Here is a 19,981-nt window from a genome sequence, read left to right as displayed (position 1 = left end):
CAAAAAATGTTGCGAATCCCTGCAAATATCATTTCATTTGCAGTGGCAAAATTTAACAAACCACAATTCAGGCACAATTTTTTGTGATTTATTTCTATAAATATCATATCACGTTGACTACAATCACTACAGGTTCCTTACTATATCATACCTCTATCAAAACTTTATCACCTTCCCCCCTACGCCCTCGGCCTTTTTCTTCGCGATTCTTGATTTGCCGAACAGTCAGTTAGTCAACAAGACACATACTCACTCGATGTGATTTGTGCCCTGTGTGGATTTGTTTTCTTCCCCACCCCGCTGTGTTTTGTGACCCTCTCCCCACCTCGACCAGTTCAATATTTCTCCGCGACTTCAGCATTCGTTAATTATCTTCACAAATGTCTTCTCCGCCGTCAACGTCGTCTCCCTCGTCGCCAAATTCTGGAACTAATTCCAGCGAGACCACTTGCAAAGTATGTGAGCTATCCGCACATGGTGTACACTTCGGAGTCACAAGTTGCAGGGCGTGTGCGGCTTTTTTCAGGTAAACTTTCATTTGAAAAAAAATCAGAAAATTGCAACTTTAATTTTTTTTTTTAATATTTTTTTAATTTGACATACTTATTAATTTTTAGCTAGTGCATTTCATTCTCCAGTTTTGACATATCCCATTAATTTTTACTTTTATCAAAATAAAAAACCTACGATAAATTGAAATAAGAAAAAAAAGTATTCATAAGTTCACCTAGTCTATATCAAATACCACTTTTGAAACAATTCTTTTCCAACTTTTTACTTCATTTTTCGAGCTTATACATACCTTCAATTAGTTTTAAATACTAGTTGATGTTCAATTACAATCCCGAAAAACAAATAACAATTATTTTACTTCACATTTTTACTCGATAATTAAAAAATATGGGAGCAGCGTTTGTTTTTTAATTATTTGTTAATAGGTAATGCACCTGCTATTAACATTTTTTTTCGCGTTAGTTGCCGGATAAATAAGGTTTGATATTTTTGATGAAGCAGAACAATTATTCTATTGAACTTTTAGAAATTGCTCATTCAGTGTTTAGTTTTTGATCTCTGAATTTTTGAATTCAATGCAAATATAGTCGTTTATATAGGCAACGAACAAGAATATCGAGCAATGAGCAAAGCTACATATACGTAACTATACCGTAGTCTGCCTTGTTTGACATGTTCTTTGTATTAGCAATAGCTAGATACGTTTCGCAACTTGAGAAAGGAATTTTGTTTCGAAAACATTTTTGTGGCCACCCACGCACTGCCGTGGAAAATGGAAATATACTATAGTTTAAGCCACTGGAATTTATTTTGAAATGCAATTTTGCTGCTAACTTAAAGTAATAAGATTTTATATGGATTGATTTATAGAACATGGAATCTATAGTTTTTTTGATGATGTTTGAATCCTCAAGTGTTCTGTTATTTTAATCAGATTATCATACAGTCTAGTCTCCTAGGTTATCTGATTAATGAAACAGCACATCCAATGCAATCTTTCAGGCGAACAATTGTAATGTCGCGCACCAAGAAATACAGGTGTCGCGGAGGCATGAACAAGTGTATAGTCAACACCAACGACAGGTTGGTCACAAAGATCCAGAACAAAATCAAAAGCGCGATTTTAGATATCAATGCAGACTGTGCAGGTTTAACAAATGCGTGACGCTGGGAATGACATCGGAAAGTGAGTCGATTAAGCAGAAGACAGAAGGCACAAGAATAATATTATTCAGATGTACAATGGAATCGAGATCCGTTTCCAGAAGGCAGAAAGAAAAGGGATGGAAGAGGAAGTGAAGACGAGGTCGATTTGAAACCAGTCAAGGTGAATATTCAAACTTTTGGTTTACTTAACTAGTACATACACTAAACCGCCGACATTTCAAAACTCACTGTATGTATGTATGTAGCATGATGTTTACATAGAGTTGAACAAATTTTCTTTCGAAGCCTCTATTTTCATTTTGCAGAGACCTACCTTCACTTCATCAATGCTCACTCCTACAATCACAAAACCAAAGCGAATTGTCGACGTCACACTTTTAGCGGGTAAAATACAAAAGATACTCAATGATGTAAGTGATATATATTTTTATTTGAAAAAATCTAACTTTTCAAATTTCAGAAAAAGATACCGGAACATCCGCGATTAAAAAAGCTAAACAATCTGGAAAGACTGGAACTTTCTCTTCGTGAATGGAGGTCGAAGCAAAAAATTAATGAGGAAATGGAGGTAGGCATTTTATGTTTGAAAAAATTGTTTTTTGTGCTGATTTTTCACAAAACAATATTTCTTGTTTTCTTGGCCCAAGAGCCTAAGCCTGAGCCTAAACCTAAAAAAGATATTAAAATTTATAGGAAATTAGACCAAAAAACTATGTTCAGGGTGCGCCAAAAGTATGGTAACACGTTTGCAGCTCTATAACTTCACGCGTGGAAAGAGTTATTACATCAATTTGTACAAGTTTTGTTCTCCATAAAATACTGACCAGATGAACGTTTTGAATTTTTAAAATATTCCCATCCGCATCGCTGCAGGCCTTCAGAACTTTTGAGATCACGATCTTTATGGCACGCAAGTCGGCATTCTGCGGGATTTCTACATTTTTTTCATGTGTTTTACAAGTTTTCATAGTTCAAAGAATGCTCTTGGTCTGGAGATTCTTTAAAAACAAAAATCCAAAAAATTTCTGTCGAGGTATTTCTGTCATGGACTGTGGCAGTAGTTTAAGTCTTGAATGACACAGTCGCCAGAAAGATGGATGTGAGCGGCGGCAGCAGTATGCAGCAAAATTTATTTTAGTACTTTTCGGCACGTTTTGACCTGACTTTTCATAATTTTTATAAAAAATTTAGCTCCGCTGATTTTGTGGGTCGTTATGCCTTGTGAAACTAAAAAAACTGAGTAAATTTCGCAAAGTTGAATTCATGAAATATTCAAAGGTTCTTGCTAGGCGCCAATGTCGACACAGAACAATTTTATATGCTACAAAAACAATCAAAAACGCTTCTTCACTTCTTTTACTTTAAATTTAACATAAAAATCATACATCTGAAAATTATTGGCGTGCGTGAGAGGTGTGTTTGTGGGGGAAGTGCCGCGTGCCAAAACACCGTTTTTTCGAAAGAGTTCGCCAAATTGCCGAGGTGATTAAAATCGCACCTCATTGGGAAACATTACAAATTTTGGGTCAAATTGGAGGAAATTTATTCAGCTATCAGTATTCTATAGAAAAATGGACGTATGACGTGGCAGTCGCGCGAAAAGCTCATGTAAAATAGCACTTCATGTGTAACCATACTTTTGGCGCACCCTGTAAATAAAAAATTTAAACAGACAACGCTCAATCTAGTACATAATACCTATAAGATCAAATCCAAAACCCTGTGAGCTTCCTACTCAAATAAATTTTTTTCAGGAAATTTCGAAGCTCACAATTGAGGAAATGTTCGTGTTCTGCGAGCAACAAATGGTGATAGTTGCCACATGGCTGGCACATTGTCCATACTTTCAAAAACTAGAATCAACGTTGAAGTATCAAATGTTCAAAGTTGTCTGGAATGTATGGAGAAGGTTTGAGCGTGTGGAGATGTCAGTGAAAATGTATGAAAGGGAGACTCCTGGGGAGGTTATGGTAGGAGGCTTGATTGTAGAAATGAAGATTTTTAAATTTTAATTTTTCTAGAAATTCGCAATTTCTGACAAGTACTATGTTACTCCGAAGCTGAAAATTGACATATCAAAAGTCACGAATTGGCCCGTACCATTTATGGGTGGAATATTCCGACGGTCAATTCAAAATATGTTTGAGCAAACTGGAGTTCCACTTGCCTATCTGGAACCATCATCGATGGAAATGGCATATATGTTGAGCCAACTAAGCTGGCAGTTAGCAGGTTTGTATTTTGATTATTAAAAATTAATACATTTTCAAAATACAATAAAAACTATTCCAGCACAAGCTCTCCAAGGAAAAGTAATGGAACTAGCTGAAGCTCAACAAGAAGAGTTAGCAAATAATCTCCACGATCACTACCTCCAAATTAAACGGCGATCGAACTACGCGGGTCGTCTTGTTAAACTGATGAGCGTTGTTAATACGGTCAAAAAACTTCATATGGAACGGAAAATTGCAATTGAGCTGGCAAATATTTTTGATTTCTTCAGTGTGGAGCTCTCAGATCCGGAGATTTTCGATGGGTGAAAGAATATCGATGTTATATGAAAATAAATTATTTATTCACTTCTTATAGTAGTAAATAATTATTCATTCATTCCCAAGGTGCTTCTGAAATACCAACTTTCAATGGTTTTATCACATGTTGAGCACGTCCAGTCCAGTATGCATTTTTCCTGAAAAAAAAACTTTTGAAAAAATTGAAAAAATTCACTTTTTCTCAAACATTTGTAATTTATTGATTCGGTGCAAAATTGACGCCAAACTCAATATTTTCCCGTGGTCCTAGTTGTAGGTTTACCTTTAAATAAATTCGGAAAGATGTTAAAACATTATTTTAATTATAATAATTTAGGTGGAAGGTTACCAATCCCTGGAAAGAATTGGGCAAAACGCAAAATTTAAATTGAGATTTTAAACATATTTTGACTCTATACTTGGCTTGTTTCTATTCCGAACATCCGGAAGAAATTTAATTTTTTAAATTTTTTTTTAAGTTTACCTTTGGAATGTGCACAACATCATCAATGTTTGCTTTCTGAATCACTACACCACACTTATTAATCAACACAAATAATTTACGGGTTGTCTCCGGAACCGGAATATGAAGAACCCGTGTGTTACGGTATCTGAAAATATAGGTTTGAAAAATATATACTTTTGTCCAACTTACTCGGTGATTTGGCCTTCAAATCTGGCACAATATTCTTGGTACTCTGGAACATCGAGACCAGGGATACAGTAACACTCCATTTCTGTGTTGATTTTCCAAATGATTCCCTACAATAAAACTATTTTAGATGAGGTACTTGAAACTTTTTTCCGACTTCCGACTGGCAAACATAGTCCTAGCAGCAAAAAAAAAAGGGCGGCAAAAAATTTTTTCCGGCAAATAGGCAAGTCGGGAAATTGCCGGAATAGAACATTTCCGACAAATCGGCAAACCGGCAAACTGCCGTAATTGCACAGTTTCGGTAAATCGGCAATTGCCGACTTGCCAAAATTGCTGGAAAAATGACAATTTGCCAAACATTTTTACTTGAAAAAAAACATTTACTTTGAAAAGTAAGCAAATTCTACCAAAATTTCTACAGCAAACGGGAAAAATGTCAAAATGGCACAGTTTTAAGTGTTAAAAACCAGAAAAAAACTTCCGGAATCGAAATTTTCGGTAAATCGTCAAATTGTCAAACTGCCGGAATAGAAAATTTCCGACAAATCGACAAACCGGCGAAATGCCGATTTGCCGAAGTTTTCGGCAAATTGTGGTTTTACATATTTTTTTGGAAATTTCAGAATTTCAATTTTAATCGGCAATATTGTAAGCATCCTATGAGTGATCCTACACTTATTTTGAAAAGTATACAAATTCTATAAAAATATCGAAAGAAAACGAGAAAAAGTTTCAAAAACGCTCAGTTTTGAATGTTTTTGCCGATTTGCAGGAAAATAAAATTTCCGGCAAACCGACAAATTGCCGTTTTACCAAATTTGTAGACAAAAAATTGCCGAACGGCAATTCCCCTGCTACATACCATGCTGAAACCTACCGCAATAAGAGCTCCTAGATTACAATTCAGCAAAGTTGGCTTCCAGAATGCAGTCTCCCCGATTTCTGCATAATGACCGCTTGGTGAGACATTATATTTCTTTCCAGCCAACATCATTCGTCCTTCTTCATAATTAGTTATCAAGTCATTGATTACTCTGACCTCGTCAACAGGCAAAAAGTGCACCTGGCCCATCAAAAATTCCATCCCACTACAAATAATCTTCGTCTTCCGTTTTGGACCAGTCTGCTGGCGAAATTGAACGTCGAGATAGTTTATGACGGCCTAAACGAAATTATTTCAAATTTCAAGAGCTCTGAAGTTAGAGGTCACATCAATTGGGTATTTTATGTAGAGATTTAAAGAAGATACTGAAACATTAATCCTGGAAATTGCATTAAGGAGACTTTCAATAATTGTGTCGAATTCGTGATTTATTTGAACTTCCTTTGCATTTTTTCCAAGAATATTGTCGCTTCTAAAATAATAAAATTATGAGCAGTTTATAAAATTAAAACTTTAGTTTTTTAACTCACATATTCATCACAAATTTCTTTCTCAATCGTATTTTTCTTTTCGCCAAGTCAATTCTCAAAATGCTGGTTTTACTCTCACAAATGAGCACTGAAACGTAGTTCTTGTCGGTTTCAATTCTCACAAAAGGAAGCTCAATTAAAAGCGAATCCACAATCTGTTGATCTTGCAGAGAGCATTGGCGTAAACGGCATCTAAAAAAGATCAAATAAAAATTCAGAATTTTGGGATATGGAACGTCACACCAAGTTTTCCTCACTTTTTTGCTACGAGGAAAAATTTATATTAGATTTTATTTCAAAAAATCGTGTAAATCTCAAATAAAATTTCAAAAAAATTAGAGGAAATTCGAATGTTGAATTCGCAAAAAAATTTAGCGGAAAAATCATAAATTTAATTTGCAAACCGTTTTGGCGGAAAATTCAAATTTCACTTTTCAATAAACTTTTTCTGACAAATTTCAGTCTTAACGTTTAGACAAAGTTTGTCATCACAAATTCGAATTTTCAAAAAAAAACAAGATATTCAATTATTAACTGTAAGACAGTTTTGAGTTAATTGTTGACTTTAAAAATTTTCGACTGGAACTTCAAACTTAAGCCATTCAAATATGTTGACACAAAAATCAAATAAGGTAAATCTTTTAAGTAAAAATTTAATTCAACTTTTCATAGAATCTGTTAATTTAAATTTTCAACAAAAAAGCGGATACTTACACCTGGAAATAAACTAACCTTGTCTGAAAATCAGTGTGCTTAACAACTTCCCTTCGAATTTCAACTGGCAAGAATGACCAGTCCAGAGGCTCTAATCTTTCTTCAAAAACCCATTTTGGAAATTTTCGAGACAAAATTTCATGAATTCTACGACGAAGCATTTTTCTGCAATTTCGAAATCAGTATTCTAAAAACAAAAAAAAACGGAAAGCGTGTAAGAAAACATAAAAAAAACTACACGAAAGGCTTCGTTATATAGCTGAAGCAGCTGAACATTTCAGACATCAAAATATGATTTTTTTTTGTGGGCGGAATTGTGCATAATCACCTAGGGAACTTGGTTCGAGACGTGGGAGGAAAATGAATACGGACACGAAAAAGAGAGTCAACACACAAGAGACGCAGGTTCGGTGAAAATGGAGAATGGCAGTTATTGTGAAATACGTACAATTTGGAGCGAAATGTTTTTTTTTTGTATAAATTGAGTTTTTCATTAAAAAAATATATTTTAAAGATGGAGTAGCGCCAGTGGGAATTTTGTCTAAATACACTTATAATGATCCAAAACGACCAAATACCATATTAAAACAATTCAAAAAATTTTAGATTTTTCACAATTTCCGGCCAAAGTTCGGAAAATATGAGCTTTTGAGGAAATTCAAGCAATGTCGCTTGTTTCGACCACTACAATGTTTTAATACAAATAATTAAAAAAAATTACAGTATAAAAAAACAGGAAAAACTATTTTTTTGGACGACTTCCAAAATTGTGAGTGCTGAGAAATTGTCACTTTTTGACAGTAAATAAAAAATTAAAAAATTTTTTGAAAAGTTTTATTCGGTCATTTTGAGACCATGGAAGGGGACACTTTCCCGCTACTCTACATTCAAGAACAAAGAAAACAAAACGAAGTTAAAAAAGGTTTAAAGATGGTCTGTGAAAATATTTTACTAGGAAAAAAACGTACATCTTTCTACAATCTCTGCCCATTAAAATGATCGGCCTTGACTTCCTTGCTTTTCCCCGTAAAAAGTCAAAACTTAGGTTAATATTATTAATGTAAAAAGATGAAAAAATTGAAAATTAGACATAAAGAAAGTTGAAATAATATATTTTCAAAGGCAACACAAAACAAGTTTTATCTTCCGAGTTTTTATTTTTCAAAAACAAGAAGATACATCTTCAATCTCGACATGCTTTGGCTGTTTGAAAATTTGAACTGTGAAAGTGAGAAGATGACTTTTTTGGGTGGTCGTTCAACAAGTATATAAAGTATATTGCAGTCATAAAATATCCTAACTTAACTTAACAACTTAACAAAGTTAGAGTTAGGGACCCAAAAACAATTTTCAAATAGCAGAGTTATTTAGAAAAGTGACTCAAAAAACCGACCAAGTTCTAATATCGTATCTGAAAACAGGGATTTGCGGCATTTTTTTACATGATAACCCAACTTTTTTCATCCAAAAAATGTTATAGAAATGTAGAAAATGGTTTGTTCTATCTGAAAATAATATGTATTTTTGTTGAAAAATTTCAAAAATCCTCAAATAGTTCCAGAAAGTTGCCGTTTGTCGAAAAAGTGTCGTTTAAAAGTTTTTTGAAGAACAACAACTTTCAGACACTATTTGAGGCTTTTATTAGGCTTATCAACAAAAATAATATATTATTTTCAAATATAGCAAACTTTTCCTACATTTCTATATTAATTTTGGAAGAAAAAGTTGGATTATTATGTGCGAAATAAGCAGTTTTGTGCGTTTGCCGAAAAAACACTGACCTGAAATATAAAATGTTGTTTTTTGCAAAATTTACTAAAAAAAAGTTCATAACTGTTATCAAAATACAAGCTACAAGTTTTTACTTTGTTTTTTCTAACTATCGCACGTGGTCACGGTCTCCTCGGGTGGAAACGAAGGGGGAGGGAGATTGCTTGCGCGTTTCAGCGATGCGCACTTCGCGTGCTGGCGCATTTCTGGATATTTAAATTTTGCTAGACAAAAAACTTTTATCTGCGCAGATATCTGTTATTTTTTCACGCGGAAAACTATTTTTATTGGAAAAGGGTAAAATGATGAAGTTTAAATATGTTTCTGACCATTAAATTATAACAACTGTTTTTCAGGTGGAGAATTCAACAAAAAATTTGGATTTTTATTGAAATTGTACGGAAACGAGGCTCATTCATTAGCGGAAGTCTGGAAATTTGAACTATTTGCAGTAATAATTTAAAATATTGATTCACTTTCCGTTTTGAACAGTTCTGGAGCCAAAAACGGAGTGTATTTTCGAAAAGTTTCGATGAAAGTCATGAAGACTCAGATTTTCTGGGATTTCATGCACAAATTTCTGGAAGTCGCTCGTTTTCTCAAAATTTTGTTTAAATTAACGAAAAAAAGCTATGGAATGGGCCTCGATCTGAACCAATTTCAATAAAAAACCAGAAAAAGAATGGAAAATGTAGACAAAAACAAAATGTTTCGAAATATAAGTGTAAAAAAATCAGCAGACTTTAAGAGGTGTTGTCCCAAGAATCTCCACTATCAAAAATATAATTCAGATTTGTGAAATGTTGCAACAAGAGCCGAGCTCGCAAAGTGGGACTTTGTGCAGAAAGATATCGTTTCTCGACTCTATTGAATAAAGCATGAAATGCTTCAACTCCTTGCTCACTGGAGCGACCCCAAGTGTTATTTTTCCGGACAAATGGAATAAGATGAGCACACATCATATGAAGAGTCGGGAGAACACTCATGTGAGGATGAACATCTCGAAGATGTTCTCGCAATGAATTAAGAGCTTTTTCAAGTGACTGAATATCCGCTTCCGACAGAATAGAATTGCGGCTCCACGACATGATCTCTCCAAGATCTATCATAACCAATTTACGCTTGGAAAGGTATGGAGTCATCACGTCGAAGGTTTTATTCAGAACTTTTTCGATGTTTTCCTTTTTAAGAAGGCTCCGAATCTGCAAATAAGTTTTGTATAAAAATATATTGTGTGAAATCTTACTTGGTTACCATTCATCTGGTGATAGTATACAGTTGGATCACATCCAATTTCAGTTAGAGCTGCTTCCAGCTTTTGTCTTGTTTCGCCTTTGGATTTTTTGAGAAAATTTTCGAGCTCTTCTCTGTCACCTGTGAGCTCTTCAAGATCTCCCAACTCCCTTGCCATAATTTCTTTGGTATTTTCAAGAGCTTCGTCAATGTACTCAATTAAATTTTCCTTGGATAAAATTGTTTCCTCTTTACAATGGATACATTTGGCGGACAGTTCAAGGGCTTCGTAACGCTGATCCTCTGTCAGCAAGCCTCCACACAATACATGTAAAGCCTTAGAGCATGCAATGCAGAAAAAAATTTGAGAATCGCGGAATTTCTTAGGAAGAAGATGCACGAAACAGTTGGAATAGGAACATGGTGCAACCTCACACCTGGATGACTTGGCGGTGGGTTTCTTTTCAATACATTTTTTCAATGTTTCCATCAATTCAACTGTTTTTTTCAGGCTACTCGTCACACTCTTCCTGCCCGATTCTTCTGCCACCAGAAGTCTGAGCTCCGACTGCTGCTCCGCCCAAGTTTCTGGGATGAACGTTGAGTTCGAGTCAAGTTGATTGCACAACGCGTATAATGGAGGAACTACATACTTATCAACGATTCTCATCAACATATGAAGAGGTGGAGGTGTAGCATCGGATGGTTCTACCTTGAATAGTGGATCTTTTCCATTGTTTTTCATAGATTCTAAAGTACGAATCCTGCCACACTGCTCAAATGGGAAGGTACCAAGTTTTGCCATGTTGGCTCCGGAGTGGGACCAAGACATCTCACACTGGATACAACCATCGAGAGCGGCTTGTCCTGCGTGGTTATAAGCTGCTGACTCAAATTTACAGTCACCTACTAACTTTTGCCTGACTTTTCTTACAGTTGCAGCTCCATTCAAATTAAATTCAATATCCTCGAGTTCAAGAAGCTGTTGAATCGGTCGAGAAAAGAACCTTTTCATCGTGGCATGGTTGTCGGGTCCTTTGTACCATCACAGAATCAGAAGCCCATGTGCACTGTTCGGTCTACTACAATTCTCGATAATCAGACAAAACTTTGTGATTCCTGCTCCAGCATCTGCAGTGATACTGACTACAATTTCATCTCTTGTACCATCATCAAAAATCAGATCCATCTGCTCGAGACGATGTTTCAAGGCTCTTCTGACGTCATCACATACCACTAAAATCGTGGAATACTCGACGTATTTTCCATCACCACCTTTCCGTGTTGCCTTTTCAGATGAGATACTGTAGTACTTCTCGGGTGCCAACTTTTTACGAAGACGGTCTACTTCTTTTCTTGAAGCTAACAAAGTGGATCCTATTTGCTGCTTACAAAATGCTTTAAAGTTTTTCATAAACCCATCAGACATTTCAAATCTGATGACAGCCCTGAAGGTCTCCTCGACTGTGAGATCCGTTCGAAAAGAGAAATTTGGACTCTTGGCTACGTATCTGACGAAACTTGTAAGAAATGAATCTAAATTTTCAGATCCTGCAAAGTTTCTCATCGTGGATAGAATTCTTTCACATCGTTGATCAATCGATTTTTGTCCGATTAACGCGAAGTTTTTCAGTGTTCGAGTATTGGAAGACTTAGGCGAGATCAGCTCCAGCTGACCAACTTGCTCCGAAAGCTTCAAACGATCCTGCTCACTTTTCAACTCATTCTGGCGTGCCTTTTCGATATACACTTTCATTTTTTTAACAGTAAATTCATGATTAATTTTCTCTTCTTCTATTTCTTTACATCTCTTTTCTATTATAATTTCTATATTGAGAACCTTCTCTTCCAATTTCTCTTTGTCAAGACGGAAATCCAAGATCACTTTTTCTTTTAATTCAAGTTTATTTTTCAGATTTTGAACTTCAGTGGTCGAGAGTGATATACTTTCTCTCAATTGTTGCAAGTCTTCATCAATTTTTCTCTGAATTTTCGCTGCCGGGCCTAACAATACGTTTTTCTTCCCAGCCGTCTGATGTTTCCTGCTGCGCAGCATGCTGCTTATCTAAAAAATCATGTTCTGGAAACTGCAGTGCACAACTAAACATTAACTTTTCAAATCTCCACTAAATTTCTAAACAAATTTCACGTTATTACCCAATTGCTAAAAATGTCATTTTTGGCAAAAAAAAATACGGTAATGGGTCTCGAAACGACTGTGCACTTTTAAATAGTACGTAGTTGTGGATTCCTGTTTTTGATATAAATTTCTTCAAAATAATCATTTGTATTATAGTCGTTTGCTTCAATTTTAAGCCAAGTTGTTGAATATCTGATAAAACTTTCGAAAAAACTGGGTGTAATGAAATTCATATACTTTTTAAATTACGGTAAGAATTTTCGGACTTTTCGAGACCTTGTACCGTATTTTTTGCATAAAAAAACATTTTTGGCAACTGAGTGACACTACTACTATCTACTACAATATGCCTAAAATCAGTTCACATTTCTAACCTTTAAAAAGGCTCAGGTTGGTGTAGACGGTCTGTGAGATGACGGGATCCTTGCTTTACCTGAAATCGGAGCATAGCTAAGAAACTAGTTTACAATACAGAATGGCATAGGAGAAATACGACGAAAAGTGAGAAAAAAATCCCGCAAAAATGTTGAAGTCGAGCATGTTCGATTCTTGATGCTCAGGCAGTCCTCTTTGACTTCTGAACTGGAAACTTTTGTGAAGTAGAAACATTTTCATATCATCCGACGAAGTTTTGGATGTCATTTGACCGTAAGATTACTGCGATTTGTGCCTTTTTGAGCAGAAAATCATAACGGAATTTCACAAAAAGAGTTCGATCTGAGTTCTTTCAACAGGTACATAGACGAATTATATCTTAAAATGACGACAAAAGTTTGCTCTATAAACGTTACTTTTGCATGTTATGAGAAAAACTTAAATAAAAATTTAATTTCAAAAAATCCGAAAATTCAGTTGATATTTTCAAACATTTTCAAACAGTTCGTTATGCATTTCCACCGAACGGTTTCCGATAATTTTTGTTTCTCCACTTTCGTTTCAGTCTACTTTATAATTGTTACTATTTTTGAAATAGAAAAATCGGCGAAAAACTAATAAAAAACGAGGGAAACCACTTATCAATGGTGAAATCTCGATGGACGCAATGAAGGGGCAGCGAGCGCGCCCTATCGCAATTTCCACCCGAGGAGACCGTGCGTGGTGTCAGAGTGTCTCATTTCGGCTTGATCTACGTAGATCTACAAAAAATGCGGGAGAAGAGACGCAGAGTTCTCAACTGATTTTGCATGGTAAAGAACGTGCTGACGTCACATTTTTTTGGGCCAAAAAAATCTACCGGCTTTTTTGTAGATCAAACCGTAATGGGACAGCCTAGAAACACGTGCTATCAAAATTTATTATGTCAGACGTTTCTACGAGAGCGCGAAAATGCCTACGCGCCCGGAGATCCTCGACTGAATATTATTTTGAAATCAATAATTTCTTTAGTTTTTTTTACAAGTAGGTATTCAATATTCATTCAAAATCAATTTATTTAAGAAAAAAAGGTCCAACAAAACTGTTAAACATGTCGAAATTCAAATACTTCTATTAATATTGCTTTTATCCCTGGAATCCTTGTCCTTGATCAAATCCACCTCCCTGGTTGAAGCCTCCTTGTTGGAATTGTCCTCCTTGTTGGAATCCGCCTCCTTGTTGGAAGCCTCCGTCACCTCCAAATTGGGATCCTCCGTCGAAACCTCCTTGGTTGTTGTATCCTCCTGGAGCTCCGTAACCTGTAAAATTAGGCTTTAAAAAATTTTAAAGTTGTGAATTTCTTTGAGAAAATGGTAGCTAGCAGGAAATGGCAGGGTTCTATGGCAGGGTTCGAAAATGGCAGGGTTCGAAATGGCAGGGTATGGAAGATTGCTAACAAAAAACTAACCTCCGGATGGTGGTCCATATCCTCCAGCAGGTCTACCGTAACCTCCTGGATAAGCATTAACAACAACAGCGGCAATAGCGAGAAGAACTGCGAAAACCTTCATGATTGAACAAAATCGGAATGATGGCCAGCAGATGGATCTTCTTTGTTTTTATACTCGACTTATCAATTTTGGTTTCACATTTTCAACTATCACAGAGACTGTGTAATTTTCCGATGAGAGTGACCGACCGACTGTGATAGGTCACAAGAGACGACGTTCCGGGAAAAATATTGCGAGAAGCTAAGAGACTTAGAGATGGGGAAGTTGATAGATTGATAGAGTAGAAAGATACTGATCGTATGTTTTTGTTCTCTTCGTTGGGCTTCACACGTCATTTGTCGAATTGCGGAAGTGAATCAGAAAAAGACGTGGTGATGAGTTTCAGTGGTAAAGCTGAAACGAGTGGGTGTACTGTTGAGCGAACAGTCCGTGAGTCATTCGAATGTGAAATTTGTGATTTGTCACAGTAAAGAACAAGTTCAAAATTTTATAGTTTGGTTGAAAACCAGAAGATGATTCACAATTTTCATTAGAACCAAACTTCTGTTAATTTTGAACAAATTTAAAAAGTCAATGTTATACAAATCTTTCCACTAATTATTTTTCAAAAAGTTGGCAGTTCGCCAAAACTTTGACCGGAAATTATGAAAAATCAAAAATTTTTTGGAGTGTTTTATTCTGATATTTGATCGTTTTGGTTCACTATAAGTGTATTTAGACAAACTTTCCACTGGCGCCACTCCAACAACTAGCAAAATCGTCATTCGGAAAGGTATATCTTACTTTTCTGTCTAAAATTTTCGCATGTTAGCTTGAAAAAAAGACTTGCGGCCTCGCTTTGCCTTTGTCTTCTTTTTTGAGCGGTCTCATGATCTTTTCCGTATAAATTTTCAAAGACTTCTAATCAAAATCGAAGCTTCAAAGACATTTGAGCAGGATGAGCTGAAGTTCTGTACAATACGAAGTCAAAACCTTCAGCTCTGCGCCTCCAAACGCTAGTTTTCATAGTTAAATCAAGCCTTTTGAAAATCACTGAAGTTGCTCCCTTTACCATTTGGTTCATATGAATAAATGCTTTCTACAACTAATTACATAGTAATGAATAGACGGAGAAAAACATTTTGATCCATTTTGGTGCTGCGAAAATCATTGGGAGCCGAGATATGGCCTCTGAAGCAAATAAGAACGTTCCAGGACAATCCCAGGCATTCCACGTGTTTTCAAGTGTTATATTTATTTTTTAAATGTGAAAGTGGAACCACCTGATTATTTTGGTGTGAACTTATTTACGAAATAAATTCATTAACTACGAAGAAAACCCCGAATTTACAGAAATTTGTCAAAAATCAGAGGGGGTGCTATAGAAGTTGGACGGCCATTTTTCAGATATTTTGACCTAATTTCCGTGATTTTTGAGATATCATTAGAAAAATTGGGGAGCATAGGTTTTTCAACATTTGCTATCGAACTGCACTAACACTTTTCCGAAAAATATTTTGAAAAGCTCCAAACGGCCGAATTGGAGGGGGGTGCTATAGAAGTTGGACGCACTGTATAAGATCACATGCGAAATAAGTTGAGCTGTCAACGTATAAATTGCCGCAATTCTCGTAGATCTAAGTAGATCAAACCAAAATATGACACTCTGGCGCCACGTAAAATTTTAAATTAGGCTCTGTTCAATAATCTAATTTGATGGAAACATTTTTCTTTTCCGGAACCAGAAAATTCGATATTAATTCCTGAAAGTTTTAGGCATGGGACGCGGCTTCTCAAATATGTGTTAAGTTTTCAAAAACGCTTATATTTTGCCTTACTTTCATTTTTGCACTGCCTTTTTTGCACTTACCGGAATTTTTTTTCACAAGTAAAAAATCATCTTTCATTATCCGATCCATAAAGTCCATATTTTGTTACAAGACAGAAAACAAAACTTTGTGACCGATTTTCCACACATCAAATCAAAATCACTATTATCGTAATCATTCGGCCTTGAAGTCATATTTTTAAAATTCGAATGTTTGATCGTTTACTACAGTTATCATTTAACGATAATAGATGGTATACTTTAAAATAGTTTTTTCAGATTAAAGCGATTTTCATATATTTCCACTTGCTCATAGACTGAAAACTGTTTAAACTTTTGAAATTTGTACCAAATGTATAAAACATGACTTCATTTTGACATGAACTTCTGTGTTTTGTGCTCACATAATTCATAATTTATATATTCTTTAATTATGTACAGTAAACTGTTGGAGGTTCAAAATAATTTCACGTGTGATATGTGTATGAAATCTGTAGTCACTCTTAAAGTTATTGAACCGGCCGACGTAGGTATCCTTAAAAGCAGGCTCAAGCTTATGAAATAGGCTTATATCTTTGTAAAAATTATAGGGGAAAAAGATACATATAAACTCATTTTATTCAAGCTGAAGTTTATACTGAAAACTGTTGTCAAAATCAATTATTTTCCATAGCCGTATCCACCGCTTCCGCCACCCATTCCTCCACCAAATCCGCCGCCATTCTGAAAACCACCGGACATTTGATTCTGCTGGAACGATGATGATTGGGATCCCCATTGACCACCACCTCCACCAAAGTCACCTGAAATGTTTTTTTTTGAAGTTTTGATTCAAAATTTTATACATACCTCCTCCGTAACTAGGTCGTCCATATCCAGGGTGCGGTTTTGCTGTGACAATTGCCAATACAGCTAAGAGTAAAATAAGAAACTTCATTGTGAAATCGAATGATTGAAAGTTTCAATCGTACTAGTTAATTTATAGTATCCTGAAATTTGTAAAAAACTAGAATTGCGCTGATATCAGTTATCATGACACCCACTCTTTTACGTCTTCAGATTACAGACAATAACAAGTCAAAAATTGAATTTCAATAGATATCAGTTATCAAAAAATGACAAGGACGTTGTTTTGATTTTTACATTGAGATACTTGTTAAGTGATTCCGAAATAATCGTGAAAAAGAGTATGTGCGATTGGAGTAAACATGAAAATTGAAAAAAAAACGGTTTTCTGAAATATAATATCCTAATATCAATTTTAGGGAGGCATTTTTTCTTCCATTTTTGCATTAAAAAGTTTTTCTAACTTAAGTTTTGTATGCTTCTCTGCCATTATCTAAATTTTCCCATTTTTAACGTGGCCTAACTACAGGATTGGAAAAAATAACACGTGGCCTAGAAAACCTCAGCAACTGGAAAATTTTAAAAAGGTGGCCTAGGGTAATGAAAAGCTCGGTCACCATTCACAAAATTCTAATCGTGGCCCAGAAAACCCAATGGAAAAACTCGGCCACAGCTGAATTTTGGGAAATTGCATCATTTTTGAGAGGCATATCCTAGGAAACTCAAAAACTAATTCTTTTATCACAAATTTTTGAAAATACGGGTGGTGGCCTAGAAAATCCAGTCAAAAAACTCGGGAATTGTTCGAAATTGGAACAGTTCTGACAAACATGGCCTAGGAAACTCAAAAATAATAAAAAAATTCTTCCTAGAAATATAGCATCGGCCACCAATTTTTACATTTTCTAAAAATTGCCTAGAAAATGGAAAAACTCGGCCACCTTTAGTTTTCCCGTATTTTCAAAGCTACAGTAACCGGAATTGTGCAAAATTGAGCAAAATTCATCGAGTTTTTAGCGGGAAATCTGAAAATGTTAAAACCTCGGCCACTGCTCAATTTAACCAAGTTTCGCAGCAATGACCTAGAAAAATAAGAAACACGGTCACAATTAAAACATTTTCTGCCATGGCCTAGAAAATACCGCAGTTAGGGCACTTTTTTGCAGACATGGCCTAGAAAATACCGCAGTTAGGGCACTTTTTTGCAGACATGGCCTAGAAAATGAAAAAAAAACTCGGCCATCAACAGTTTTCGAGGCTATAGTAACCGAAATTGAGCAAAATTCATCGAGTTTTTCTGCGGTAAATCTGAAATTGTCGGAATTCGAACTTAAAATACAGTGCAGTTTAAAAACTGTGGGTCGTGGCTCAGGAAACCCAATTGAAAACCTCGGTCATTGCTCAATTTGGCCACAGTTTTGCAGCAATGACCTAGAAAATGGAAAAACTCGGCCATCAACAGTTTTCGAGGCTATAGTAACTGGAATTGTGGTAAATTCAGCTAAATTTATCTAGTTTTTTGCTGGAAATTCTGAAATTTTGTGATTCGAACCTAAAATACTCGTCCTTGTCCTGCTCAAATCCTCGATCCATCACTGATTCTCAGCTAGATCGACTGCCACGCGGCCGTCCACCACCACGTCCACGTCCACGTCCGACGGGCTGTGGATCAGGGCTGAGCAGCCGCCCAAAAAAATCGGCGATCGCCGATGGAAATTTTTTTTCGGCGATCGGCGATCACAAATTGCCAAAAAAAAATCGGCGATCGCCGATTGCCGATTGCCGATCAGTGTGCGTCTAATTTTTTTCAATTTTAAAATCCTAATTTTAAGAGCTCTTTCAAATAATTTTTTATAAAAACAGAAATATTAGGCAACGAAAAGCACTCCTTGATACCTTAAAATTCGAAAAGTAGTGAAAAATAGTCCGAAAATATACCTTTTTCCTTCTTCAGAGGGGTCTTGGACTATAAAATTTCATCGGCGATCGCCGATCGCCGACCCGTTTTTCCCTTTCGGCGATCGGCGATCGCCGATCGCCGAAAAATCACGAAAATCGCCGATCGCCGATTGCCGCTCACCCCTGCTGTGGATTCCGTTTCCGCTGCTGCTTTGGAATTGTGGTGTCTCCCTCCTTCCGATTTCGTGATCCGACAGTTCGACCACGTTTTCGAGGAGCATTCGAGAAATTCTCATAGTAGACGGCGGGAGGCCGAGTCTGTAGAGAATTTTTCGAGTTATTTTTGAAGGATTTTCTCTTTAAAATATTTTTTAATTGATGAATCCATATTTTTCCGATTTTTCGTTTAATAGAAAACATGGAAAAACGGATTTTTTGGGTTATTTCAAAAGGTTTTTTTGGAAATTCAATGTTCAACCATTTTTTTCTCTTTATTCGAAAACGTCTACCTTGTCGGCGATGTACTGGAGGATGTCACGTGGCGTCTTGAAGCGATCCGCATCTCCGTCCGGAATCTCAAATCCAAACTCTTCCTCTATCGCCATCACGACTTCTACGTGATCCAGAAAGTCGAGGCCGAGATCTGTCGAGAAATCCGAGTCCATTGTGAGTTTCTGGAGATTAAGAAAAAAGTATTCCCAGCATTGCTCAAGCATCTGTCACAACAGGAATCTCCGGCTGCTTGGGAAGTTCGACTCGTGTTTTCAAAGTGATTTGCCGGGAAGAATCCTGAGCCACCGGCTGCGTTGGCTTCTGCCTATGGACTCTTTCAGCGTCTTCACTCGGTTCTTGTGCAATTTCGTCTTGCGATGAAGCTGTCGCGTCTTCTCGTCGACGAAATGCCTCTCACACTCGATGCAGTAGAATTGCCCGTAAATTCGCCCACACGGTTTGATTTTAACTGATTTTCACCAATTTTCCAGCCAAAATTTGATTATTTTGCAAGAAATTGATTAAAACCTTCAAAATAGAACCGTGGACGAAATTGCGGAACTTGTGACAATAACAAATCTAAAAACCTCTTTCTGGAGAAGCTTGGCGGCCTTCTCAGGCTTTAAATCCTCATGGATTTGATCCAAATCCGTTCCGGGACGTTTACGTGCCTTGTTGGAAATCGTGTGCTTTCTTTCCTCCACATGGCATTTTTCGCTGAAATACTAGCTATTTTTAAGCTTTGGAAAACAGCTAAAAGATATTCTCAGGAACAAATATCCTGATTTTGACGAAACATTTCCGCTACTACATGTAGATCTCCAAACAATTTGTTTAGGGGAAAATGGTGGGGGGAATGAAAATAAAAAAGATACACGGGGCGCCCGATGTCGTCTAGACTGCATGGGACCCGTTTAAAACAGAATAAACCAATTG

At 36.2% G+C, this 19,981-nt stretch overlaps 4 protein-coding genes, 1 non-coding gene and 1 pseudogene across 8 annotated transcripts; 1 reads left to right on the top strand and 5 right to left on the bottom strand.

Moving 5' to 3' along the window:
* The first annotated feature begins 242 nt into the window (after nt 1-242).
* On the top strand, nt 243-4,290 carry nhr-178 (Nuclear Hormone Receptor family). The gene is made up of 9 exons (NM_071053.4): nt 243-526; nt 1,516-1,596; nt 1,641-1,699; nt 1,749-1,840; nt 1,986-2,090; nt 2,141-2,248; nt 3,435-3,650; nt 3,702-3,912; nt 3,973-4,290. The coding sequence occupies exons 1-9, from the start codon at nt 381-383 to the stop codon at nt 4,218-4,220; spliced, it is 1,266 nt and encodes a 421-aa protein (NP_503454.2). The 5' UTR covers nt 243-380; the 3' UTR covers nt 4,221-4,290.
* Nucleotides 4,242-7,158, bottom strand: F16B4.2 (F-box domain-containing protein; the record flags this gene model as incomplete). 2 transcript variants are annotated; one of them, NM_001028639.5, is made up of 7 exons in its annotated part: nt 4,242-4,369; nt 4,696-4,822; nt 4,867-4,973; nt 5,729-6,028; nt 6,077-6,221; nt 6,280-6,471; nt 7,012-7,154. In NM_001028639.5, the coding sequence occupies 7 exons, from the start codon at nt 7,152-7,154 to the stop codon at nt 4,280-4,282; spliced, it is 1,104 nt and encodes a 367-aa protein (NP_001023810.1). In that variant the 3' UTR covers nt 4,242-4,279. The 2 variants fall into 2 exon arrangements, with proteins under 2 accessions (NP_001023810.1, NP_001023809.1); NM_001028638.5 differs by having other exon boundaries at nt 4,243-4,369; nt 5,744-6,028; nt 7,012-7,158.
* Nucleotides 6,057-6,077, bottom strand: 21ur-9839. Its single transcript, NR_068611.1, has one exon.
* A 2,348-nt stretch (nt 7,159-9,506) lies between the features above and the next one.
* On the bottom strand, nt 9,507-12,052 carry F16B4.3 (annotated as a pseudogene). Its single transcript has 2 exons — nt 10,010-12,052; nt 9,507-9,965 (listed from the first exon to the last, which is right to left on the bottom strand). Coding segments are annotated over exons 1-2 (2,502 nt in total).
* A 1,470-nt stretch (nt 12,053-13,522) lies between these two features.
* F16B4.4 (Glycine-rich cell wall structural protein) lies at nt 13,523-14,177 on the bottom strand. The gene is made up of 2 exons (NM_071050.8): nt 13,959-14,177; nt 13,523-13,809 (listed from the first exon to the last, which is right to left on the bottom strand). Exons 1-2 carry the CDS (start codon nt 14,059-14,061, stop codon nt 13,637-13,639), a joined length of 276 nt encoding a protein of 91 aa, NP_503451.1. The 5' UTR covers nt 14,062-14,177; the 3' UTR covers nt 13,523-13,636.
* Nucleotides 14,178-16,408: 2,231 nt separating this feature from the next.
* F16B4.5 (Heterogeneous nuclear ribonucleoprotein A1) lies at nt 16,409-19,768 on the bottom strand (the record flags this gene model as incomplete). 2 transcript variants are annotated; one of them, NM_001392476.1, is made up of 4 exons in its annotated part: nt 19,063-19,768; nt 18,735-18,871; nt 16,658-16,797; nt 16,409-16,611 (listed from the first exon to the last, which is right to left on the bottom strand). In NM_001392476.1, exons 3-4 carry the CDS (start codon nt 16,743-16,745, stop codon nt 16,469-16,471), a joined length of 231 nt encoding a protein of 76 aa, NP_001379882.1. In that variant the 5' UTR covers nt 16,746-16,797; nt 18,735-18,871; nt 19,063-19,768. The 2 variants fall into 2 exon arrangements, with proteins under 2 accessions (NP_001379882.1, NP_503449.2); NM_071048.5 differs by having other exon boundaries at nt 16,469-16,596; nt 16,658-16,720; nt 19,063-19,648.
* Between the last annotated feature and the right edge of the window lie 213 nt (nt 19,769-19,981).

This window comes from Caenorhabditis elegans, chromosome V, assembly GCF_000002985.6.
Source record: "Caenorhabditis elegans chromosome V".
Lineage (NCBI taxonomy): Eukaryota > Metazoa > Nematoda > Chromadorea > Rhabditida > Rhabditidae > Caenorhabditis > Caenorhabditis elegans.
Note: the sequence above shows the minus strand (reverse complement) of the source record. Positions and strands in the feature narration are given on the sequence as shown.

Excerpts from the sequence above, each read along its gene's own strand:
- F16B4.4 (NM_071050.8), bottom strand. The coding sequence starts at position 14,061 with ATGAAGGTTTTCGCAGTTCTTCTCGCTATTGCCGCTGTTGTTGTTAAT. Across the intron at positions 13,810-13,958 it reads ATATGGACCACCATCCGGAG|GTTACGGAGCTCCAGGAGGA; the intron begins GTTAGTTTTTTG and ends CTAATTTTACAG.
- nhr-178 (NM_071053.4), top strand. The coding sequence starts at position 381 with ATGTCTTCTCCGCCGTCAACGTCGTCTCCCTCGTCGCCAAATTCTGGA. Across the intron at positions 1,597-1,640 it reads ATAGTCAACACCAACGACAG|ATATCAATGCAGACTGTGCA; the intron begins GTTGGTCACAAA and ends GCGCGATTTTAG. Across the intron at positions 2,091-2,140 it reads TACAAAAGATACTCAATGAT|AAAAAGATACCGGAACATCC; the intron begins GTAAGTGATATA and ends TTCAAATTTCAG.